The 27,725-nt window shown below is 39.6% G+C and overlaps 1 protein-coding gene across 1 annotated transcript in view; it reads left to right on the plus strand.

Moving 5' to 3' along the window:
* Positions 1 to 27,725, plus strand: part of LOC115629401 (transcription factor Dp) — a 71,985-nt gene that overhangs the window by 40,166 nt on the left and 4,094 nt on the right. Inside the window, exons 4-6 of the mRNA XM_030525859.1 lie at positions 11,772 to 11,827; positions 11,889 to 11,941; positions 14,336 to 14,669. Coding sequence (XP_030381719.1) covers positions 11,772 to 11,827; positions 11,889 to 11,941; positions 14,336 to 14,669 — 443 coding nt within the window. The remainder of the gene's footprint in view (positions 1 to 11,771; positions 11,828 to 11,888; positions 11,942 to 14,335; positions 14,670 to 27,725) is intronic.

Here is a 27,725-nt window from a genome sequence, read left to right on the forward strand (position 1 = left end):
GTGTGTAGAGCCTGCGATTGGGAATATCCAGCCTCATCCAAAACGATTGCTCCTTGTAGTCAACCATGGTGCATGACAGATCGGTATGCGGTTTGAGTGGCAATATCTCACACATATTGTTGATAGCATCTTCCCATTGCCAGTTTCCCTCGCAAACCATTACTTCATCGTCCTCTTGACGGCATTTATAACGTTGTATATTACATAGCTCGCTTTGAGCACTGGGATCATTTTGTGTCCAGCTTTAACTACCGGCTTGGGAATTATTTTAAATATGTCCGAATGTTGGTGCAGGTACAGTGGTATAGTTGCTTCGATAATAACACCATCTTTGAATATTCCTTGCGCTGTGAGAAGTTTGTAGATTGCTTGTAACCGGTGTTCCGAGTTTCTGCCAGGTAGAATGTGATTTCGTGGTAGCGATTGATGAATCTTTTGGATCTCTTCCTACATTTGGCCAGGCTTTATGAGAAGAGGGTTGATTTTCCCGTGGTTCACGTTTATAAGTAGATCAATAACCTTATCTTGAATTTTTTCCTTGCGTTGCTGAGATCTTTCCTTTCGTGTATGACCTCCTTGAACAGCTCGAAAAATATTGGCCAGTCTTTCGAGTTCCCGTTGAAATTGGGAAGCTCTATTTTGGGCAATTCTGGGATCTCTTCTTTCTGCATCTTGAGGTTACTTGCCTTCCTGTCAATTTTCCGGGAAACAAGGCTAACTTCCTCCTTAGCAAATCGATTTCGTCTATATTAAAGGCGCAACTTTCATATTTGCTTTCCAATTTGTCGAGCGTGCTTTGAACAGTTGACCATAAAATTTGCATCCGGTCCTTGGCATCTAGAAGCTCATCCATGTCATTACCCATTAGGCATTGGTGCACCTGTGTAAGGTATTGCCTGACGCGCTCTGCCCAATTATCTGCTATCTCAACCAGTTGATCAACTGGGCTTGAATTACGAGATGCAAATTCAAACTGCACTTCAGGTAGTTTTGATTCGCGTGCAATTTCAACCTCTCCTTCAGGTACTTTTGAAACGGGTGGAATTCCAGACTCCACTTCAGGTACTTTTTAAGCGGTTGGAATTTCTCTGACAGAGGTTTTGGGCTGACTCATCTCTTCGACTTCAGTGACTCCCTATAAGTATTGTTTGATGCAAGCCATGGTGGTGTCGAAGATCCTCTCGTTGAAATACTGGTGGTCGATCACTCCACCTTTGACGAGGGCTGAGTTGTTTGAAACGAACTCCGTCGTTTTCGACTCAATCTTAGACAGGTCTCCTTTTAGAGATACTATTTCTAATATTTCTCTATGGAGATCTGCCTGCCTTTGGAAAAGCTGAACCACTTTATCTGACAGCATTGCGATTATTATTTGTTTTTAAAGGTTTTGGTGTAAAAATTGGTAGAATCTTTAGAGGAAATTTAGTTTAGTCGCATGGTTAACCTTGCTGTGCCTCGACTCACATCTGACTCTACCAATTCACACTTAACTCTTTATTTAACTAATTTGCTTTCGCTAGTGGATCACCCCAAATCACTTATTAAGGCACTATCTTCTGTTGTTAAAGCCACAGAAATGCTTATAATAATCAGGTAACACTTTAATCTATATATATAAAACAGTTTGTCCTGACTGACTGACTGATTGGTGATCAACGCACAGCCCAAACGGTAAAGGCTAGGAAGCTGAAATTTGGACTCAAGTATCCTTTCATAGTCTTTAATACAAAGTGCTTAATATGGATATATTTTTCGTTTTTACATTTAATGACATGTTCGTGTTGGGCCGTGTTTAGAAATATTTTCGTCGTGCGCGCGCGTGCGTGTTTCCAAAGGTTCATTTCGTGGCCGTGTCGTGTCGGGCCGAAAATAGCCGGCCCATGCCCATCTTTAGTTGGAACCCATCTTGACTGATGTTTGGGGATCCTGCCGTCCTCATTGCTGCTGGTCGATGACTCCAATGACATTATGCCATTTGGCCACCTCCGCAAATGATCGCGGCCGTTCTTTCTCTTGGGTCTTTTGTTTTTTGACCCCGTATTTGAGTCTTCCTTCGATCGCTATCGCTTGGCTGGCTGGTTGACTTTATAGTTAACCGTAAAGTTGGGCAGCACCATTCAATATCCTCGCGGAATTTCGCGTTTCCTCCGATGCCTGTCCTGCCTCAATAGGCCCAGTAGCATGGTGTCTAAGAATGTGCTGCATACATACACGCATATAAACACGCATAGGTACGTGATGTAAATGTATGCTGTTAAAACTGAACATAAACATGTATTCTAATTTAATTTATTTAATTAATTAATTCATTCATTTTTTTTTAATTTAATTTTTTTTTTTTTTAATTTTTCTTTTTTGTGGAGAGTACAGGCTATTTTACTGTCGGGTTTGTAGCGGGACTGTAGCGTTCTATCTTGTTTTCTTGATGGAAACAAAAACAACACGACCAAAATATAATTTAAAGTTATGAAATACAAGTATTCTAATATTTATTCCAGTTTTTTGCACAAGTCTATCTTAAAACATTGTGTTATGTACATATACAAGTATGTATTTTATTTTAAAAAAAAAAGGCAAGGGATTTGGAACGCATATCCAAAAAATAACAATGTTAATGTTAGCCAAATTTGCAAAAATAAATTAATATTTTAAGAAAAAGTAATATTATGTACATATGTCGATCTTTAAAATTGGACCACCATATACACATGTATAAATTAGTGCATTTATGAATTTGGTTTGCCTTTGCAATACACTTGCAAATCAAAGACGAGTTAACTAAAATGGAAATTGTACGGACGGTACGTCGCGCTTTTATTGTTTCCAGATTTAGACTAAAGAATACAATTTTAAATTATAATAAGCTAAGGTTGCAGCGTCGCCGTCGCCGCTGCAGAGTAGCTGCTGCAGAGTCGCCGCCGCCGCTCCCATGAAAGTGCAGCGTTACCACCTTGTGTGCGATGTCGGATGCCCATCATTCTCCTAATTATTAAATTTACAAGGTGTGTTCCAAAGTAAACAACAACCTTAAAAAAAAAAAAACAGAACATATGGTTTTTTTTAGCAAAATCAATTTATTTTATTCAAAATAGTCTCCTTCTGCTTCAATACAGCTTTTTGCACGATCCAAAAGCATGTCGAACGAGTGTTTTAGCTCGTTGGCCGCTATGGCCGCCAGTATGCCGGTGCAAGCCTTTTGAATGGCCTCTACGTCTGCATAACGCTTTCCTTTCATGGGCAAATGCATTTTTCCGAAAAGGTTGAAGTCGCACGGTGCCAGATCAGGTGCGAGTGGTTAATGGTTAAAATGTAATTTTTGGTCAAATAATCGGTCACAAGCGTCGATCGATTCTGAGCAATTTTTGGTCGTCAGCCAATTTGTGCGGAACAAATCGTGCACACACCTTTCGTAAGATAAATCGATATTTTGGAGATGTTTAATTCCATTTCCATCAATTTCAATGATGATTTCGGGTGATTTTCGATGAATTCACGCACAGTTTCGATGGAATTTTCGGTGATCACGAATTTTGATTGGCCCACATGTTGATCGTCATTTATGTCCTCACGACCACTTTGAAAACGATCAAACGACTCGTGCACTCTGCTACGGGATAGGCAATCATCGCCATAAACTTGTTTCATTAATTGAAACGTTTCGGTAAAAGTTTTACCAATTTTAAAACAAAATTTAATGTTGACTCTTTGTTCGACACTTCAAACGCAATAACTTCACTTCCAATCGATGAAATTTCATGAAATTCTCACTGGACAATCGATAAAGATAGCAGATTCTATCGCACCAGATAGCGCCACCAGGAGGCGCTAGATTCAAAAAGTCCTGTTTACTTTCGAACGCATCTTGTACAAAGAAAAATTTATGTATCCATTCACTGTGCATACGGATTCATGTATTTTTAAAGCCAATTACATGATCGTGCTGTGACGGGTCTCTAGCGTTTCAGCTGATCGCATATTTCCAGTCAATTTACCGTTTGTGTTAAAAGGTTACATCAGCTAACAACGCTATAAATGTATTCTGAAGAATTCAACGCTACAAATGTATTCTGAAGAATTCTGGGAGGCATTTAGTATTAAGCTTTTTTCCGTGAATGTATTCTCTGCTATTGTAAATCGCAAGAATACGATACACGCCTTTTAAACTCATAATATTTATATTTAAAATTGAAAACACGTATCGATCCTTGTTGAATTGCAAAATTAAAAACATATATGTACGTATGTATGTATGTACAAAATAAAATGTATGTACATATCGGCGTTGCCAGACTTCCCGATTTTGGCGGGGCGTCCCGATTTTTACATCAAAATTTAAAAAAAATTTCGGACGGGTTGCACATATGAATGAGGACTGTATGTACTTACATACAGTGTAACCAGCAATTATTTGTACACTTTTACTTTTGACTTTAATGGTCTATATCTTCGCGGTTATTTAATAGAATCAAAAAATTTTGAATCCAAATGAGCAATTATTGTAGATACTTTTACACTTGAAATGAATACGCGTCGGTTATTTGATTTGTAATACTCATGCTGTCGCACGATCTGACCTTTTATTCAAAACTCACGCTGTGTTGTAGGGCAGCAGCGTATGGAACTTGATTTCTATTGGACAATATCTATAATAAGGATGGTCCGCATGCTGCGTTTGTAAGGCGCCGCATGAGGACGTGTAATTCTATTGGTTAGCCTATCTTAACTAGCACAGTGTTGTATGCAGCTGTGTAAACCTTAATCTATAAGTGTAATTCAAAACGATGTAGCTGCGCGATCCTTGTCACTTAACACTTGAACCGCAATGTGTGTGCAAGCGTGGGATCGCGTTTACATAACGCAGGCAGCAATGTAACGTCCGTTGGTCTTTAAGGCAGTCGTGGGACACTTGAGCTAGTCCTTCAACGATGTCGTATGTTCATGCCTGAAGATTCTCCGGGGGCCAGAAAAAGTTACAGCTAACAATTGCCTATGTTGCATACATCTTAATCTAGCATACATTGTTATGATTATAATTACTATTATTACTAAAACTAGTGTAAAATTGGAGTTTTGTAAGGCGTATTTTATGCTCCTCCAATTGCTTTATCTGTTGGTGAAGCTGGTTGAGCGCCTTTGTGTTGTTTACCACTATATGGCTCACTGGTCCGAGCTCGAATGAATTTTTCTCATTTGACGAAATGTGCAGGATAATGCAGTGTTGCGGATGACTGAATTGCTTTCGGTGCTGGCATTGATATTCCACTCAGTCATACTGTGCAACCAGTCACTGCATTGTAAGTGGCCAGTCGTCTCAGCAAAAAGTGTGTAGAGCCTGCGATTGGGAATATCCAGCCTCATCCAAAACGATTGCTCCTTGTAGTCAACCATGGTGCATGACAGATCGGTATGCGGTTTGAGTGGCAATATCTCACACATATTGTTGATAGCATCTTCCCATTGCCAGTTTCCCTCGCAAACCATTACTTCATCGTCCTCTTGACGGCATTTATAACGTTGTATATTACATAGCTCGCTTTGAGCACTGGGATCATTTTGTGTCCAGCTTTAACTACCGGCTTGGGAATTATTTTAAATATGTCCGAATGTTGGTGCAGGTACAGTGGTATAGTTGCTTCGATAATAACACCATCTTTGAATATTCCTTGCGCTGTGAGAAGTTTGTAGATTGCTTGTAACCGGTGTTCCGAGTTTCTGCCAGGTAGAATGTGATTTCGTGGTAGCGATTGATGAATCTTTTGGATCTCTTCCTACATTTGGCCAGGCTTTATGAGAAGAGGGTTGATTTTCCCGTGGTTCACGTTTATAAGTAGATCAATAACCTTATCTTGAATTTTTTCCTTGCGTTGCTGAGATCTTTCCTTTCGTGTATGACCTCCTTGAACAGCTCGAAAAATATTGGCCAGTCTTTCGAGTTCCCGTTGAAATTGGGAAGCTCTATTTTGGGCAATTCTGGGATCTCTTCTTTCTGCATCTTGAGGTTACTTGCCTTCCTGTCAATTTTCCGGGAAACAAGGCTAACTTCCTCCTTAGCAAATCGATTTCGTCTATATTAAAGGCGCAACTTTCATATTTGCTTTCCAATTTGTCGAGCGTGCTTTGAACAGTTGACCATAAAATTTGCATCCGGTCCTTGGCATCTAGAAGCTCATCCATGTCATTACCCATTAGGCATTGGTGCACCTGTGTAAGGTATTGCCTGACGCGCTCTGCCCAATTATCTGCTATCTCAACCAGTTGATCAACTGGGCTTGAATTACGAGATGCAAATTCAAACTGCACTTCAGGTAGTTTTGATTCGCGTGCAATTTCAACCTCTCCTTCAGGTACTTTTGAAACGGGTGGAATTCCAGACTCCACTTCAGGTACTTTTTAAGCGGTTGGAATTTCTCTGACAGAGGTTTTGGGCTGACTCATCTCTTCGACTTCAGTGACTCCCTATAAGTATTGTTTGATGCAAGCCATGGTGGTGTCGAAGATCCTCTCGTTGAAATACTGGTGGTCGATCACTCCACCTTTGACGAGGGCTGAGTTGTTTGAAACGAACTCCGTCGTTTTCGACTCAATCTTAGACAGGTCTCCTTTTAGAGATACTATTTCTAATATTTCTCTATGGAGATCTGCCTGCCTTTGGAAAAGCTGAACCACTTTATCTGACAGCATTGCGATTATTATTTGTTTTTAAAGGTTTTGGTGTAAAAATTGGTAGAATCTTTAGAGGAAATTTAGTTTAGTCGCATGGTTAACCTTGCTGTGCCTCGACTCACATCTGACTCTACCAATTCACACTTAACTCTTTATTTAACTAATTTGCTTTCGCTAGTGGATCACCCCAAATCACTTATTAAGGCACTATCTTCTGTTGTTAAAGCCACAGAAATGCTTATAATAATCAGGTAACACTTTAATCTATATATATAAAACAGTTTGTCCTGACTGACTGACTGATTGGTGATCAACGCACAGCCCAAACGGTAAAGGCTAGGAAGCTGAAATTTGGACTCAAGTATCCTTTCATAGTCTAAGTCCCCACTAAGAAGGGATTTTGGAAAACTCGAGCTCCAAAGGGGGGAAAACAGGCTCCAACGTTTGTATGAAAAATCTACAGTTTTCATCTGATTAACTTTAAACTTAGTTTGTATACTCTCAGAACAATTCCAAGAAAAACTGTATACTTGGTTTTTTGATATTTTTTTTGGGGCGTAAAATATAGGAGTTTTCCTGTAAAAAAAATGTTGGGGCCCAAAAGCAAACCGCGTCAACAGCCCACACGGTAAAAGCTAGGATGCTGAAATTTGGGCTCAAGTATCCTATCATGGTGTAGATGAGCACTAAGAAGGGATTTTGGAAAATTCGAGCTCCAAAGGGGGGAAAATTAGCTCCAAAGTTTGTTTGAAAAATCCGCATTTTTCAACCGATCGACTTAAAACTTAGTTTCTAAAATCAATTAAAGAATACAAACAAAACTGCATACTCGGTTTTTTAAATTTTTTGTTGGAGCTTGAATTATTGGGGTTTTCTTGGGGCACAAAAGGAAACCGCGTCAAATGCCCACAGCCCACACGGTAAAAGCTAGGATGCTGAAATTTGGGCTCAAGTATCCTATCATGGTGTAGATGAGCACTAAGAAGGGATTTTGGAAAATTCGAGCTCCAAAGGGAAAAAAAGTAGCTCCAAAGTTTGTTTGAAAAATCCGCATTTTTCAACCGATCGACTTAAAACTTAGTTTCTAAAATCAATTAAAGAATACAAACAAAACTGCATACTCGGGTTTTCGAAATTTGTGTTGGACCTTGAATTATTGGGGTTTTAATATTTATTCACTATTTCAAATGAAAAGTTTGTGTTATAAATTTAGTCCGATCGATTTAAAATTTGGATAATGTAATCTACGTAAGTAAATCTACAACTTTGCATTCAAGGATTTTCAAAATATGCATTTTACAAAAGCAGGCAGAACAAACGATACAAAATATCAAACAGTTGGGGACAACTAAGTATACATACACACACACACACACATGCAAACAGCTGTTCGTGTGGTTGCGTGCAAACGATTGAAATAGCCAAAGCAAAATGTGAGACACTAATGTGGGAATGTCCATAGATACATATGTGCACATCTATGTATGTACATATGTATCTACATATGTATGTATGTATGTACATTCGTCTTGCACTGACAGAGCAAGAAATGTTAATTAATTGAAAATTATTTAACATTTTTAAAAGTAATTTTTTCTTTGTTTAGTGCATTTGGCATTAGGGGTTTCATTAATAGCTTTATGCAGCAACAACAAATATCAAATAGTTGGGGACATCACATACACAGACTCACACGCACAACAAGCAACAGTTCGTGTCTATGTGTGCGGTTCTCTACGTGCGGCTGAAAAAGTAAAAAGAAACATGTACATACATATGTATGTATGTATGCCTGTGTATGAATACAGCATGTATGTACATTCGTATTAATGTATACATTGGGCAATCGAACACAGTTGTTTGATTGTAAAAAAAAATAATGCTCTAAAAACAACAACAACTGCAAGTCATTAGCTCGCTCTTCTTCTTTCGTTTTGACCATTTAATGTTAATTGCAAAGGCAAAACGCCAAAATGTTACAGTTACCGTCGCTAGGCAACGACTGCGTAAGCGATAGTAAAGCAGAAACCGAATAACGGAGCTACGCATATTCTGCTTCGCATTGCGGGCAGATGTATGTATGTATATGAGTTGTTCTTATTGATGTCAATAAATAATTAGATTTTGTTATTTAAATATTCTGCTTATTGCATTCAAACTTCGATATTTTGATGGTATCGGTGCCAGTGCTTTTTGATCGTGGCTCATCGCTGCACGGCATTGACACGAGTGCCGTGTTTCATATTCCGAGTTTGTGCGTGGCCGTATTGACTCAATATGGCACGAAAAGACTCAAATGTGAATTTAAATTTGGACTCAAGTATCGTTTCATAGTATCCATCATAGTGTAGGAGCACACTAAGAAAGGCTTTTGGAAAATTCTAGCTCCAACGGGGGGAAAACGAGCTTTAAAAAATATTAGTTATAGTGGTCATGTTCGTTTAACGAAATAGTTTGTCAAGAACAAAAATGTAACGGACTACTGAACAATTTTTTGTCAAGAACAGAAAATGTTCATTTAAATACCTTAAATGCCTTCCTACTGGTAACCTTTAAGGTGAAAACATATGGGTAGGTTATGCACACACAAAATAAATACAATTGGAAACATATTGAGCCGGGTTAAGACGGGCAATACCTGCTAGTCTATTATAAAGTACTGATTACTTTTAATTATCACCTTATATTCACAAGAATAAGGCTATCCGGCTCGAAGGGTCAAAAAATGTAGATACTTTTACACTTGAAATGAATACACGTCGGTTCTTTGATTTGTACTACTAGTGCTGTTGCACGATCTGTCCTTTTATTCAAAACCCACGCTGTGTTGTAGGGCAGCAGCGTGTGGAACTTGATTTCTATTGGACAATATCTATAATAAGGATGGTCCGCATGCTGCGTTTGTAGGGCGCCGCATGAGGACGTGTAATTCTATTGGTTAGCCTATCTTAACTAGCACAGTGTTGTATGCAGCTGCAGGGATCGCGTTTACATAACGCAGGCAGCAATGTAACGTCCGTTGGTCTTTAAGGCAGTCGTGGGACACTTGAGCTAGTCCTTCAACGATTCCGTATGTTCATGCCTGAATAATTATTATTTATAATACATACTTATTTTTAAACAAGAGAGAACGCTACAGTCGAGCAATCCCGACAGTAAAATAGCCTGTACTCTCCACAAAAAAGGGGAAAAAAATTAAGATATAAAAAAAAAAATTGAATTAAGAAAATTTATTTCATACATACACAGAAGACATGTTTATCTACAGTTTTAACAGCATACATTGCCATCACGTGTCTATGCGTGTCGGGACACCCGACTTTAGCTTCCCTACTTGTTTTGATTAGGTGAAATTTTCATACCCTGTACCCGTAGGGTAAAAAGGGTATATTAGGTTTTTGCAAAGTATGTAACATGCAGAACGAAGCATTTCCGACCCCATAAAGTATATATATTCTGAATCAGCATGACGAGAGAAATCGATCTAGACATGTCCGTCCGTCCGTCTGGATGAACGCAAGGATCTCAGAAACTATAAAAGCTAGAATAACCAAAGTTGGCATCCAGATTCTCCTAGGTCCGAGAAAGGACGAGTTTATTTTTTTTTTTAATTTCCCCCCTTCCCCCGCTACAGAATTTCGTCAATAGCATCCACATTTCAAATGCTACCTAAACTAAACTTTTCACACATAATTTATATATAGGTATCTACTGTTGTTTAAAATTTTATTCAATTCGGTCAATTCTAAGAAGTTATTAACGAAAAAAGTCTCTCCAGTGCAACCCCCCCAAACTGCAGCAACAAGTTCGCTCTTCCTCTTTTTGCTGCTGCTTTGGGCGCATATAACGGAAGTTTATACTGTCGGGATTGCTCGACTATAGCGTACTCTCTTGTTTCCCTTACCAATTCTGAAATAGCTTGCTTTTTTTATAGCCTGTACCCAAAGGGTAGAAGGCTATATTAGTTTTGTGCGCATGTATGTAACACACAGAAGGAGGCGTGGCAGACCCCACAAAGTATATATATTATTGATCAGAATGACAAGACGAGTCGATCTAGCTCTGTCTATCTGTCCGCCTGTGCGTCCGTATGAGCACCTGTATCTCAGAGACTATAAGAGATAGAGACACCAAATTTTGCACAAAGATGCCTTATGTGTGTACGCAGTGCAAGTTTGTTTTATTTTTTTGATTTTCCCTCCGCACTTCCACCTAATGGGGCTTTTTCCGATTTTCCATTCGTATAACCACCTATATCTCGGAGCCTATAAGACCTAGGGACAACAAATTTTAGTCAAAAATGCCTTATGTGAATACGCAGAAAATGTGTATTTTGGAATTTCCCTCCGTTCTCCACGCAAATTGTAACTCCCGTAATTCTTGGAATTTCGAACTCCAATTTGGCAAATACCCCCAGTTAGTGATTATGTGTCTGTTTGCCACTGTGATAGACCGATTTAACAAGAAGTTATAGCCATAAATATATTTGCTGCCCAAGCGCTGTCCGTAGCTATTTTTGATGCTGGGGCATTGGATGACATAAACATATTTAAACAGACACGAATAGACGCGCATAGCCATACATACACTCACATAGACGCAATTGCTATGTAAATGTGCAATAATACACCCTTTACTTTTTATACCTTGTACCCAAAAGGTAAAAGGGTATATTAGTTTTGTGCGAGTGGAAGACACAGAAGGAGGCGTGGCAGACCCCACAAAGTATATATAATCTTGATCAGGATGACAAGCCGAGTCGATATAGCCATGTCCGTCTGTCTGTCCATCTGTCTATATCCAGATTCTCCTAAGCCCGAGAAAGGACGAGTTTGTTCATTTTTTGGATACCAAATTTGGTAATTATAGCTCTTGTACCTTCTGAGATCCTTTCGTTTATACAGACGGTCAGACGGACGGCCATTGCTATATCTACTTGTCACCCTGATCAAAAATATATATATTTTGTGGGGTCTGCCACGCCTCCTTCTGCCTGTTATATACATTCGTAAAAAACTAGTATAGGCTTTCACCCTTTGAGTACAGGCTATAAAAAGAAAAACAAAAATAAAATGATATAAAAAAAATTTCCATTTATTTCTTCACAGATACTGTATATTCAAGTACGCCATCAGCTAAATGCGACAACGCTTTGCATGAAACTGTAAGTAAAAGTAAGAATATTACATCGCTTTACCGATTATAGTGGGTACTTTTATTTGCAGATAAAAGTGGAACGCTTCACACCTAACCCGAGCGTAAAATTAAAATCGAAACTGTAAGTCATACTGTATACAATCAATGGACTAATCAAGTTCTGAAAGCTCCAAAAGTAATAAATAGTTTATTATAATTCTCAGTTGTGGGTTTTGTAATACTTAAGCAATATCCCAAGGGCACATTATCTTTTTCCAGTTCAACTTATATTTTATTCTCTGAAAATTATAAAGTGTAACCTTCACAAAATAAATGTACTTATTTAGTAACATCTTTGCGTCTATTATTCTGACTTACATTTCGCAATGATTTTAAAATACTTACATATACACTGCAGCTCAACTGAATAGGTTCAAAGAATGCTGCCTTAATTTCGTCCAATATTTCAGCTTGTACTGTACATAAATTTTTATACCCTGTACCCGTAGGGTAAAAAGGGTATATTAGGTTTGTGCAAAGTATGTAACATACAGAAGGAAGCATCTCCGACCCCATAAAGTATATATATTCTTGATCATCATGACGACAGAAATCGATCTAGACATGTCCGTCCGTCTGTCCGTCCGTCCGTCCGTCTGGATGAACGCGAGGATCTCAGAAACTAAAAAAGCTAGAATAACCAAAGTTGGCATCCAGATTCTCCTAGATCCGGGTAAGGACGAGTTTATTTTTATTTTTTTTTTTTTAATTTCCCCCCCCTTCCCCCGCTGCAGAATTTCGTCAATAGCGTCCACATTTCAATTGCTACCTAAACCAAACTTTGCACACATAATTTATATATAATTGTCTACTGTTGTTTAAAATTTTATTCAATTTGGTCAATTCTAAGAAAAGTTATTAGCGAAACAAATTCTCGCCAGTACAACCCCCACAAACTGCAGCAACAAGTTCGCTCTTCTTCTTCCTCTTTTTGCTGCTGCTTTGGGCGCATATAACTCAGTGACGGAAGATTACCTGGGTACAGGGTATTACACTGTCGGGCTTGCTCGACTGTAGCGTTCTCTCTTGTTTAAATTATATGTTGTGAACCTTTATTTGTTTACATTTAATAAAGCATAAAAAAGTAACAGGATTTTTTTTTGGCTCATCAGAATAGGTTCAATTACTTCAGTTTTGATTGTGATCGACAGCGTGAAGTTAATAGTGTCAACTTTTTATACCCTGTACCCGTAGGGTAAAAAGGGTATATTAGGTTTGTGCAAAGTATGTAACATGCAGAAAGAAGCATCTCCGACCCCATAAAGTATATACTTGTATATTCTTGATCAGCATGACGAGAGAAATCGATCTAGACATGTCCGTCCGTCTGTCCGTCCGTCTGGATGAACGCAAGGATCTCTGAAACTATAAAAGCTAGAATAACCAATGTTGGCATCCAGACTCTCCTTGGTCCGAGAAAGGACGAGTTTATTTATTTTTTTTTAATTTTCCCCCCCCTTCCCCCGGTACAGAATTTCGTCAATAGTGTCCACATTTCAAATGCTACCTAAACTTAACTTTGCACACATAATTTATATATAGGTATCTACTGTTGTTTTTATTCAATTCGGTCAATTCTAAGAAAAGTTATTAGCAAAACAAATTCTCGCCAGTACAACCCTTATTCCCTAAATTCCGGCATAATTCAGCGCCAAATTGCACTGATAATTGGAAAAAGTCAAAATGTTATTGGTAATTTTGTGCGCAATGAAAAATTTTACGGGAAAAATATGAAAGGAGGGCCTCCACATGCGACAACTCCAGCTGACAGGAAACTAATCCTTAGAACCGCCTCTAATTCTCAACGTTCTGCGGCTAAAATCAGGGAAGAATGCGGTGTAACCGCAAGCCTGGACGGACCGGATGGCTATAACTTCTACTATCACGACTTACGAAAGGAATAATATGATTTGAGTCGAAATCACAGTTGTGTAGGCGGCGTAATGGTGTGGGGTCCGATTTCGTACTATGAGACGTGTGAGCTTCAGTTTTTGTCAACAAAACTGAATGCAAATGTGTACAAAACTGTGATCCAAAAGGCATTTCGTAAGTATACAACGCGATTGTTTAACGACACTGAGAGCCTAATTGACGCCATACAAAAAATCGTGGGATACTATATCGACTAGAAAATTATTATAAGTCCTTAAGATGTCGAATCTTTGAAGTTATTGCGGAAGGTGGAAGTACTAAATACTAATTTACTCGTAATTAGTTTATTTTTATGATTTAAGTTACTAAAGCCATGAAAAATGCGTTTATTATTTGCTTTTTTAGTTTTTAAGTTACTGAACCTATTCAGTTGAGCGACAGTGTATATAAGCTAAAACCTCAAAATTTGACATGGGGTTTCTTCTAGTCTGTGAAAGTGTCGAGTTTTTTATTTTTCTCCGACCCACTTCTGACTCCATCATTCAACGTGTTTCATATTAATAAATAGATATTTTTATATATTCCTTATTTTGAATACATACAGCCATGCCATACAAAGCATCCCCCAACACTCATTGTCCTCATCTACATCGTCAGTTCAAAGGAAGCGCAAGCCAGACAAAGCTGGGAAGGGCTTGCGTCACTTCTCCATGAAGGTATGTGAAAAAGTTGAGGAGAAAGGCAAAACCACATATAATGAGGTAGCAGATGATTTGGTGAATGAAGAATTAAAGAACCATTCTTATGATACTAACTGTGATCAAAAAAATATCCGACGTCGTGTTTACGACGCCCTTAACGTACTGATGGCTATCAATGTGATTTCCAAAGATAAAAAGGAAATACGCTGGATTGGCTTGCCCGCAAACTCTACAGAGGTAGGTAAAATTCATATGTAAATGGAGTAAGCAAAAACACATACGTAAGCTTCTTATAGTGCGCATTTAAAATGTACGTCCTCGCACTTAAAGAACATATGCGGAGAAACATGACCCTAAATTATTAAACCGTGTACCCAAAGGGTAAAAGAGTACTAGTTTTGTGAGAATGTATGTAACATACAGAAGGAGGCATGGTAGACCCCACAATCTATATAATATATTATTGATCAAGGTGACAAGCCGAGTCGATACAGCCATGTCCGTATGTCTGTCTGTCCGTCTGCATGAACATATATGCGTCTCAGAAGGTACAAGAACTAGCTCACCCAAAAAATCGCGCATGGAGAAGTCTAAAGTGAAGACAATGCTGATTTGTTTTTATGATTCCAAGGGTATTGTCAACAAAGAATTTATTCCAACCGGCCAAAACGTTAATACGGTATTCTACCTTGGAGTTTTGAACGACGTGTTCGACGTGTTCGGCCCGAATATCGCGAAGATGAAAGTTGGCGTTTGTTGCGCGATAATGCGCCGTCTCATTGATCGACGCTTGTGACCGATTATTTGACCAAAAATCACATTTTAACCATTAACCACTCGCCGTATTCACCTGATATGGCACCATGCGACTTCTACCTTCACTGGCGGCCATAGCGGCCAACGAGCTAAGACACTCGTTCGACATGCTTTTGGATCGTGCAAAAAGCTGTATTGAAGCAGAAGGAGACTATTTTGAATAAAATGAATTGATTTTGCCGAAAAAACCATTTGTTCTGTTTTTTTTTTTAAAGTCCTTTTTACACACCTTGTATATTCATATGTTTTTTGAATATGAATGTTGTGAATGTGAAATGCATGTTTCTGCTTCTGTAAATCGCAAGAATACATTCACGGAATAAGCTTAACGCTTAATATCTCCCAGAATTCTGCAGAATACATTTGTAGCGTTGTTAGCTGACGAAACCGTTTAACACAAACGGTAAATCGCTTGTAAATATGCGATCATCTGAGATGCTAGAGAAGGGCATGTGTCGGCTTTTTTCGACCCGTCACATCTGCAAAAATTCACGAATCCATATGTATCCGTGAATGGATACATACAATTTTCTTTGTAAGTCGAATAATTAGGAAAATGTCGATATTTAATTTATGATTGTATAAATGTGTATATGGTAGTCCAATTTTAAGGACTATAAGACCTAGGCACACCAAATTTTAGTCCAAGATGCCTTGTGCGAATACGCAGAAAATGTATATTTTGGAATTTCCCTCCCTCCCCCCTCTACCCCGCAAATGCGATTTTCTCTAACTCCCGTAATTCTTGGAATTTCGAACTAAAATTTTGCAAATACCCCCAGTTAGTAATTATGTGTCCGTATGCCAAGTTTCACTATGATAGACCGATTTACCAAGAAGTTATAGCCATAAATATATTTGCTGCTGCAGCGCTGCTCAAGCGCTGCTCAAGCGCTGCCCGCGGCTGTTGTTGATGTTGCTGTTTGGTTGACTGCGAAAATGCTTACACAGACACGAATTGATGCGCATAGGCATACATACACTCACACAGACGCAATTGCTATGTAAATGTGCAATTATACACCCTTTACGTGAGTTCGAATACCGAGAGAGGTAAAATCGATCCAATTTTTTTTTTATTTATTTTTTTTTTTTATTTTCAATAATTATTGTAAATATATGTACAGAGTATTTCAAAGTCGGGACACCCGACTTTAGCTTTTTTACTTGTTTTTAAAAACAGATGTTTTATATTTGCAATCTGTCCTAATGGACAATCAGCAAATTATAATGAAGGAACATATTGGCATTAGGGTTTTGTATTATGTGTGGCTTAGTAGAGAGATGAGTAGATAGGAGTACGGAAGTTTATTTAGTGCTATGAGGTAGGTCAAGTGAGTGGTTTTTTCTTAGACGGCACCTCCTGTCAAGCAGGGTAATGGCGAGGGGATTGGTGTGCCTGTCCAATCGCTCCATGTGGGCTCTGCTCAGCCTGGTTATCTCCTCGTCAACCCATGAGACTCCGAGCTCGTTCTAAATCTCCACGCTTGAGTGGAATGGGTGCGCGTTGGAGATGATTCTGAGCGCTTTGTTTTGAAATTTTTGTATGATATTACAGTTGGTTCGGCAGACAGTGCCCCAGATCCCATAGGTCCACATGGGTTTCATTATAGCCTTATAAATTAAAAGCTTGAAGCGCAGCCTCAGGGTGGACCTTTTGCCAACAAACCAGAGATGCTTTTTCAGCTTTTCAGCTGTGACCTTTTGCTGAGTAGGTGAGGTCTCCAGGTTAATCTCCTGTCTAGCACAGGACCCAAATACTAGGCTGTATCACTGCTAGGGATAGTTGAGCCATTCTGATGGACCAGGGGATTGACCATCATGTTCCATCTCTTTAGCCAGATGTTAGTGGTGTCAAGCTGCATTTGGAGGATGTCAGTGGCAGTCTGTGACGAGACATCGTTTGCCAAGAAGGCCGTGTCGTCGGCATAGGTGGCAGCCAGTAATCTCCTATGATATGATAGGCATGTCAGCAGTATATAGTTTGGGAGTCCTACAACAACATCTACAACAAAAACTACCGTTTGGGTTATGATCATAAACTGCGAGCAAAAAATTAGGGAAAGAAAGTACACCGAAAAAAATGTTGATCACATTTATGAACATTCATTTAATAATTTTTCGAAGTCTATTCCCTCTTCACTTAAAGCAATTCGTAATAAATCTGATAAATTTATGTCACTTAATTTATTCCTATAAACATTTTTAATATATTTAATGTTTGAAAATGCAGCTTCGCACACATAAGTGCTGGCAAAACTTGCTTCTAATTGAAGCATTGAAGATGTTAATAATGGATACTGTTTTTTTTTGAGCATACCACAGTTCCGCAAATAAGACACTGATGTACTCTCACAGTTCATAGCGAAAAAAAATACCGCGTCTCAATCTCGGAAATATTAATTTCATTAGCCATTGTTCAGTTTTAAATCAAATATAAGTAAGATTATAAGTAAATAACTTGACGAAAATCATAAAAGTTTTACTGAAACACTATCTCTATCTCTATATATATAAAACAGTTTGTCCTGACTGACTGATTGGCAATCAACGCACAGCCCAAACGGTAAGAGCTAGGAAGCTGAAATTTGGACACAAGATCCCTCTTATAGTGAAAGTGAGCACTAAGAAGGGGTTTCGGAAAATTCGAGCTCCAAAGGGGGGAAAACGAGCTCCAACGTTTGTATGAAAAATGCGCATGCATACATACATATGTACTATACAAGCATATGTATGTATGCCTGTATATGTATGTAGCATGTACATACAAAACAACAACAACAACTGCAAGTCATTGGCTCGCTCTTCTTCTTTCGTTGTGACCATTTAATGTTAATTGCAAAGGCAAAACGCCAAAAGTTAACAGTTACCGTCGCTAGGCAACGACTGCGTAAGCGATAGTAAAGCAGAAACTGAATAACGGAGCTACGCATATTCTGCTTCGCATTGCGGGCAGATGTATGTATGTATATGATTTGTTCTTATTGATGTCAATAAATAATTAGATTTTGTTATTTAAATATTCTGCTTATTGCATTCAAACTTCGATATTTTGATGGTATCGGTGGCTTCAACTATCGAAAGTTTTACTCTAGCAAATTGAGATGAGAGATATTCCGAGTTTGTGCGTGACCGTATTGACTCAATATGGCACGAAAAGGCTCAAATGTGCATTTAAAATTAGGATATACCCTTATAATTATTCTCCCTTTTTTGCAAATCGGCTATCTTAAAACGTTGCGTTATCTCTATATATAAAACAGCTTGTCCTGACTAATTGGTGATCAACGCACAGCCCAAACGGTAAAAGATGAAATTTGGACTTAAGTATCCTTTCATAGTATCCATCATAGTGTAGGAACACACTAAGAAAGGCTTTTGGAAAATTCTAGCTCCAAAGGGGGGAAAACGAGCTTTAAACAAGTAAAAAAGCTAAAGTCGGGTGTCCCGACTTTGAAATACTCTGTACATATGTTTACAATAATTATAGAAAATAAAAAAAATTAATAAAATAAAAAAAAAATTTGATCGATTTTAGCTCTCTCGGTATTCGAACTCACGTAAGGGGTTTATAATTGCACATTTACATAGCAATTGCGTCTGTGTGAGTGTATGTATGCCTATGCGCATCTATTCGTGTCTGTGTAAGCATTTTCGCAGTCAACCAAACAGCAACATCAACAATAGCCGCGGGCAGCGCTTGAGCAGCGCTGCAGCAGCAAATATATTTATGGCTATAACTTCTTGTTAAATCGGTCTATCATAGTGAAACTTGGCATACGGACACATAATAACTAACTGGGGGTATTTGCAAAATTTTAGTTCGAAATTCCAAGAATTACGGGAGTTACGATTTGCGGTGGACAGGTGTGAGGGAGGGAAATTCCAAAATATACATTTTCTGCGTATTCACCATCTGGCATCTGGGACTAAAATTTCGTGTCCGTACGTCTTATAGTCTCCGAGATATAGGCGATTATACGAATGGAAAATCGGGAAAACCCCCATAGGGGGGAAGTGGGGAGGGAAAATCAAAAAAATAAAACAAACTTGCACTGCGTACACACATAAGGCATCTTTGTGCAAAATTTGGTGTCTCTATCTCTTATAGTCTCTGAGATCCAGGTGTTCATACGGACGGACAGACGGACAGACTGACAGACGGACAGACAGACAGACAGGGCTAGAGCGACTCGTCTCGTCATGCTGATCAAGAATATATATACTTTGTGGGGTCTGCCACGCCTCCTTCTGCCTGTTACATTTTTCAGCTCCCGCAAACCTAATATACTTCTGTACATTTCATGTACAGAGTATAAAAATATTAGTTATAGTGGTCATGTTCGTTTAACGAAATAGTTTGGCAAGAACAAAAATGTAACGGACTACTGAACAATTTTTTGTCAAGAACAGAAAATGTTCATTTAAATACCTTAAATGCCATCCTACTGGTAACTTATAAGGTGAAAACATATGGGTAGGTTATGCACGAACAAAATAAATACAATTGGAAACATTATATTGAGCCGGGTTAAGACGGGCAATACCTGCTAGTAATTTATAATTTGTCAATACACTTTGAATGTCAGTGCATAAGTGACCGTCAGCGGGTATTGCAAATCGATCATCAGTACACACACTGTGTGTATTTTGTTATTGCATCGATCTACTTGTGCGTCTGGCTGGCGACAACACTGCGTGTATTTTGTTTTTGTAAGTTTGCTCGAGATCGGTACTTTGCTTGTGCGTCTGGCTGTCGCCAGTTACTAAAACATAACGGAAAGAGCCCTGGGAGCCCAAAGAGCCACTACGTGCCCATCGCTGGTATATAGTGTAGGACTGGGTCCAGTACGCTTCTCTGAGGAACTCCGGCTCTGATGTCTCTTATATCAGAACCTTCATCTCCACACTTCCACACTCCAAACTTGTAGAGCAGTCCACTGTGCCATTATCTGTCAAAGGCTTGCTTGACGTCCAAGAAGACTGCCGAGCCGTATTTCTTTTCCTCGAATGTTTCCAAAATTTTAACGACAATCCTATGGCATTGTTCATGTGTGCCATGACATTCTCAACGTACGTAGAGAAGCTCACACATAGACACGAACTCTTGCTTGTTGTTTGTGTGTATGTGATGTCCCAAATATTTGATATTTGCGTTCTTTGTTATTTGTAGTTGCTGCATATGGCAAGTAAAAAATATTTCTATATTTCGAAAATCGTTGAATGCCAATTTGTAGATATATTTATGTTGATTACGGATACCAAATTTGGTATCGATCGAACAACATTAATAACACAAACTTTAAAAATAGTGAAGAAATATTAAAACCCCAATAATTCAAGCTCCAAGATCGATTTCAAAAACCGAGTATATATATATATTTTTTATAGCCTGTACCCAAAGGGTGAAAGGCTATACTAGTTTTGTGCGAATGTATGTAACACACAGAAGGAGGCGTGGCAGACCCCACAAAGTATATATATTCTTGATCAGGATGAGAAGACGAGTCGATATAGCCATGTCCGTCTGTCCGTCTGTCTGTATGAGCGCAAGGATCTCAGTAAGTACAAGAGCTAGGATAACCAAAATTGGTATCAAGGTTCCTATAAGCCCTAGGCAGAACGAGTTTGTTTATTTTTTTGATACACCCCCCACTCCCCCGCAATTCGTATTTTTTCTTATAACTTCCGTAATTCTCGGAATTTAAAAATCAATTTTGGTAGGTACATCCGGTTAGTACTAATGTGTGCCAAATTTCATCATGATAGGTCAATTCTGAAGAAAGTTATAGCCATAAGTAAAATCGCTGCTCATGCGCTGGCTGCAGCTCTGTCGGCAGCGCTGCCCGCAGGGTGGAGTTGCTGTTGTTAAGCAGGTTAATGGCGAGGGGATTGGTGTGCCTGTCCAGTCGCTCTATGTGGGCTCTGCTCAGCCTGGTAATCTCCTCGTGAACCCAAGGGACACCGAGTTCGTTCTGAATCTCCACGGTTGAGTGGAATGGGTGCGCATTGGAGATGGTTCTGAGCGCTTTGTTTTGAAATTTTTGAATGATATTACAGTTGGTTCGGCAGGCAGTGCCCCAGATCCCATAGGTCCACATGGGTTTCATTATAGCCTTATAAATTAATAGCTTAAAGCGCAGCCTCAGGGTGGACCTTTTGCCAACAAGCCAGATATGCTTTTTCAGCCTTTCGTTCAGCTGTGACCTTTTGTTGAGTAGGTGAGGTCTCCAGGTTAATCTCCTGTCTAGCACAGGACCCAAATACTTGGCTGTATCGCTGCTAGGGATGGTTGAGCCGTCCAGTTGAACCGGGGGGCAGTCTTCATTTCTTAGGGCAAAAGTGGTTTGAGTGGACTTCTCGGGGTTGACCAACAAATTCCATCTCCTTAGCCAGACGTTAGTGGAGTCAAGCTGCATTTGGAGGATGGCAGAGGCAGTCTGTGACGAAACATCATTTGCCAAGAAGGCCGTGTCGTCAGCATAGGTGGCAGTCAGTAGTCTTCTATCCGATATGATAGGCATGTCAGCGGTATATAGAGTATAGAGGACTGGGCCCAGTACGCTGCCCTGAGGAACTCCGTCTCTAATGTCTCTAATGGCGGAGCCTACATCTCCGCACTTCACGAAGAACATTCTTCCCTCGACGTAAGATTTTAGAAATAAGTAGTATGGTGCAGGTAGGGCAATCTTCAGCTTGTAGAGCAGTCCAGTGTGCCATACTCTGTCAAAGGCTTGCTTGACGTCCAGGAAGACTGCCGAGCAATATTTCTTTTCCTTGCATCCAGAATGTTTGCAACAATCCTATGGCATTGTTTAGGTGTGCCATGACATTCTCTGAAGCCAAACTGGTAATCCGGGATCAAATTGGCCTCCTCAAGGATTGCTCGGACTCTGTGCAAAAATAATCTCTCAACTAATTTGGAGTGAACCGCCAAAGGCTGTTGCCCTTTCGCTGTCAGAACGATACCAGACTCCGTTGGCGTTCTTAACTGGCTCCTTCCTTCTTATAGGTCTTTTGACGCTCTTGGTCAGTCGCCACAGGTTGTGTTGAGGGTCGCCTGGCTCCACATCTTCAAGAAACTGATCCAGGGATTGCTTTCGAAGATTATATAACAGCTCTTTGAGTGCTTTGACCGCTCTGTTGAACACAGTTTTGTCTCTGGGGTTGCGAGAATTATGCCACAGTCGGCGTAGACGTCGTTTCTCAACAACCAAAGCTGCAACTTCGGGAGACCAAAGGTGGACATCTCTATGGGCGACGCTATAGAAGGGTCTGCTTGGGGGTGTGGCATGCGACACAGCGTTGTGGATTTGAACGTTGAGATGTTCTACAACTTCATCCAAGTCGTCTCCAGTTGCAATCTCAACCATTGGGTCCAAATTGCTCTGCAGCCAGTGCTGATAGCGATCGATATTGGTGTTACGCCTAAACAATCTGCTCCTTGCCGAATTGGTGCTGGCTGGTATGTTTACCAGGAGCTTGACAGCGCAGTGGTCAGAACACAGCTCTAACACGTTGCTGGTGACGAACTTATGCCTTGCGATCCCTTTAGACACCGCAATATCCAGCACTTCGGGAATCTGGTTGCTGTCAGTGGGCCAGTAAGTAGGGTCACCGGTGGAATGGCAGTCGAGTCTGGAATCAGTTATACACTTGTAGAGGGCTCTGCCTTTGGGGTTGATAGTGCGGGAACCCCACCATATGTGTTTGGCGTTAAAGTCACCTCCAGCAATAAACCGTGACCCAAGGTTGTCCAACAGACCATGGAATAGAGCATGCCCTACAAGGTGTCGTGGTGGACAGTACACGGCCGCAATTGTTGTTGGACTGAGTACTCTTATCTTGGCACACTGTGCCCATGGCTCCTGGTATGCCGGGAGTTCGATATATTTAATCCCGCTCCTGATGATTACAGCCGCTCCGCCTCGGGCATTGCCGCTGGGATGGTTCACGGCTATGACATCATAGCCGCTAATGATGAAGAAGGACCTGGGGGAGAAGTGAGTTTCCGACACGAGGAGTATGTCAACGTGGCTTGTCTTGAGGTAATGTTCGACCTCGAGTGACGTGAGCAATTGCATCATGGCAGCAAATTCATCTAGCATTTTCTCCATCATGGCTTCCAGACGGTCCATTCTGGAGTTTATTGCATTCGGGGCAGAGGGCGTGGTATCAGACTGATGCGGGGGTTGTTGGGATCCACGTAGCGTACTGGCGAAACTAATGCCAGGAACAACTGTGGATATCACGCGGCTTGAGGTCGGTAACAAGGGCCTTGGTTTAGGTGAATGGAACTGCTTGGCCTTCTGATACACCTTACAGCCTTTATAGGAGGCTGCATGATTGCCCTTACAGTGGGCGCAACAGGCGGGAATCTCTTTAGATTTGGTGCACTCGATAGAGCAGTGGTCTTCGCCGCACTTAACGCATTTAGGTGGAAGCCGGCAGTATTTTTGGGAGTGCCCGAAGCCTTGGCATCGATAGCACTGCATGATATCCTTGGATTTCAGTGGTGGAACTGAAAAATTAAGGCGACCTAAGAGGGCAAAGGAGTCAACCTCACCGATAACCAACTTGTGGAGAAAAACTACTCCAAGAACCGTCCTACGATTTACTAAGGAAGGAAGGTTTATAAGCATCAGTCTACTAGAGTACGATGGCAAGCAAAGATTGGGATCCCAGCTTAAACTTCTGAACAGACTCAATACTTTCCTGATGCGTTCTATACTGCGGAGACCAAGCGCATGAGCAGTATTCAAGCACAGGGCGTACTAGAGCAGTGTAAAGAAGCTTAGTGGTATAAGGGTCATTAAATTCCTTGGACCAACGTTTAATGAGTCCAAGTAATCCCTTGGCCTTATTGACAATACTAGATATGTGAAGGTTAAAGTTCAATTTGGAATCAAAAAGAACCCCAAGGTCTTTAACGGTCGATATACGTCGCAATGCCATATTGTCAATCGTATACGTCCCTAAATGATGCAAAGTTCGGTGAAATGTCGTGAACTTACATTTAGAGCATTTGAGGTGCAAGTGGTTAGCTAAGCACCAAGATTGCATGCAGTTCAGATCATCCTGCAGGCGATGAAAATGAGAAGGGTCTTTGTAAGTCAAAATAAGTTTCACATCATCAGCATACGAATATGAGAGTGTGACAAGGAAGCGGTGACGTCATTAATAAATAATGTAAAAAGTAACGGGCCAAGATGGCTACCTTGAGGCACACCTGATGATGCAAACACAGGCTTAGAAATGTGCGGCCTAAGCAAGATCCGTTGGGAACTGCATTAGCTTAAAGAGCAGAAGATCATGGTTCACAGAGTCAAATTCTTTACTGAAGTCAGTGTAAACGACATAACGATATAAGGATAAGAGGTACTACTAATAAAGACAGAGGAATAAGTTCACTGGAAGACACTGGCAAACAAGTCACCAGCTTCAGAATCGTTGCTGGCTTTTTTGTCACCAAGGAAAATTGATGAAGGTAGAGAAGCAGTTTTACGTTTAGAATTAACGAACTTGCAACGGGCAAGGTAATTATTATAACATCGTGAATTAAGAAGATAGAAGTCAAGAGATAGGCCCGACTGCTTATACTTTTTAAAGCATCTAGATCTAACATTTTTAAAGTTTGAAAGTCTTCGTGAAAACCAAGGAGGTTTTGGTGACGCAGACGATATGATACTTTTTAATTAGAATAAGGAATTCTATAAGGGTCTTGGAATATAGGAATGTAGCGAAGAACTAGAGATCCCGTGGAAATCGGGACACGAAAAGCTATGTGCAATCAACGCACAGCCCAAACCGTAAGATTTAGGAAGCAGAAATTTGGACATACAAGGTGCAATTCAAAGGAAACAGGACTTTTTGAATCTAGCGCCCCCTGGTGGCGCTATCTATATGTCGACTGGTGCGTTAGAATCTGCTATCTTTATCGATTGTCCAGTGAGAATTTCATGACATTTCATCGATTGGAAGTGAAGTTATTGCGTTTTAAGTGTCAGTATGTTTGTGTTATCGGTCGGAAAATGAGCTTCGAAAAAAACGAGTGGTTTCAACGTTTTCAAAGTGGTCGTGAGGACATAAATGACGATCAACATGTGGGCCAAACAAAATTCGTGATCACCAAAAATGCCATCAAAACAGTGCGTGAATTCATCAAAAATCAGCCGAAATCATCATTGAAATTGATGGAAATGGAATTAAACATCTCCAAAACATCGATAGATTTATCGCATTTTACCGAACATTTGGGCTTACGAAAGGTGTGTGCACGGTTTGTTCCGCACAAATTGACTGACGACCAAAAATTGCTCAAAAATCAACCGATTGTGACCGATTATTTGATCAAAAATCACATTTTAACCATTAACCACTCGCCGTATTCACCTGATATGGCACCGTGTGTTTTTCATTTGTTCGGAAAACTAAATTTGGCCATGAAAGGAAACCGCTATGCTGACGTTGATGCCATCCAACAGGCGGCGACCGCCATCCTCAACGCTATACCGACAAATGACCTAAAAAAGTCGTTCGATCACCTTCTTGAACGTGCAAAACGTTGTATTCAGGCGGAAGGAGACTATTTTGAAGGCGACCAATAAATTTTTCAAAAAAAAAAAATAGTTTTCGTTTTTTAATAAAAGTCCTGGAACTTTTGAATTGCACCTTGTAGATGTGTACGTGTACATAGATGTGTACATATGTATGTCTGTACATTCACACATTAGTGTGATATGTGTTATAAATTTTTTCCGATCGATTTCAAATTTGGGGACTGTAATCTACATAACTAAATCTATAACTTTGCGTTCAAGGATTTTCAAAATATGCATTCTACAAATGCAGGCGGAACAAACAATACAAAATATCAATGGGGGCAACTAAGTATACATACACACACACACACACACACACACATCCAAGCAGCTGTTCGTGTAGTTGCGTGCAAACGATTGAAATAGCCAAAGCAAAATGTGAGACACTAATGTGTGAATGTACACACATACATATGTACACATCTATTTACATGTACACATCTATGTATGTATGTATGTTCATTCGTCTTGTAATATTTTAGTATTATTTTACTGTCGGGATATTGCCTGTACTCTCCACAAAAAAGAAAAAAAATTATTAAAAAAAATTGAATTAATTAATTAAATTAAATTAGAACACATGTTTATGTTCAGTTTACATTTACATCACGTGCCTATGCGTGTATGTATGCAGCATAAAGTTGAACCAAAGCAGCAACAACAACAACAGCTGCGGGCAGCGCTGCCGGCAGTGCTGCAGGCAGCGAATGAGCAGCGATTTATTTATGGCTATAACTTTCTTCATAATTGACCTATTATGATGGCACTTGGCATACGGACAAATAACTATGAACTAGATGTATATGCCAAATTCAAAATTCCAAGAATTACCGGAGTTAGGAAAAACAAGAATTGCCCTGTACCTCCCACCAAAAAGGAAAAAATTAAACATTTTTTTTTTAAATAACTAAAAAAAATTATATTAATTAAATTATTTAATTAAATTAAAGACATGTTCATGTACAGTTTCAACAGCATACATTTACATCAGAATCGTGTCTCGGCGTGTTTATATGCGTGTTTGTATGCAGCACAAAGTTGAACCCCAGCAGCAACAACAACAGCTGCGGGCAGCGCTGCAAGCAGAGTATGGGCAGCGATTTTATTTATGGCTATAACTTTCTTCAGAATTGACCTATCATGATGAAACTTGGCATACAGATACATAATCACTAACGCCATCCTCAACGCTATACCGACAAATGACCTAAAAAAGTCGTTCGATCACCTTCTTGAACGTGCAAAACGTTGTATTCAGGCGGAAGGAGACTATTTTGAAGGCGACCAATAAATTTTTCAAAAAAAAAAAATAGTTTTCGTTTTTTAATAAAAGTCCTGGAACTTTTGAATTGCACCTTGTAGATGTGTACGTGTACATAGATGTGTACATATGTATGTCTGTACATTCACACATTAGTGTGATATGTGTTATAAATTTTTTCCGATCGATTTCAAATTTGGGGACTGTAATCTACATAACTAAATCTATAACTTTGCGTTCAAGGATTTTCAAAATATGCATTCTACAAATGCAGGCGGAACAAACAATACAAAATATCAATGGGGGCAACTAAGTATACATACACACACACACACACACACACACATCCAAGCAGCTGTTCGTGTAGTTGCGTGCAAACGATTGAAATAGCCAAAGCAAAATGTGAGACACTAATGTGTGAATGTACACACATACATATGTACACATCTATTTACATGTACACATCTATGTATGTATGTATGTTCATTCGTCTTGTAATATTTTAGTATTATTTTACTGTCGGGATATTGCCTGTACTCTCCACAAAAAAGAAAAAAAATTATTAAAAAAAATTGAATTAATTAATTAAATTAAATTAGAACACATGTTTATGTT

The sequence above is a fragment of the Scaptodrosophila lebanonensis genome, unplaced genomic scaffold (assembly GCF_003285725.1).
Source record: "Scaptodrosophila lebanonensis strain 11010-0011.00,11010-0021.00 unplaced genomic scaffold, SlebRS2 tig00000145-arrow-arrow-pilon, whole genome shotgun sequence".
Classification (NCBI taxonomy): domain Eukaryota; kingdom Metazoa; phylum Arthropoda; class Insecta; order Diptera; family Drosophilidae; genus Scaptodrosophila; species Scaptodrosophila lebanonensis.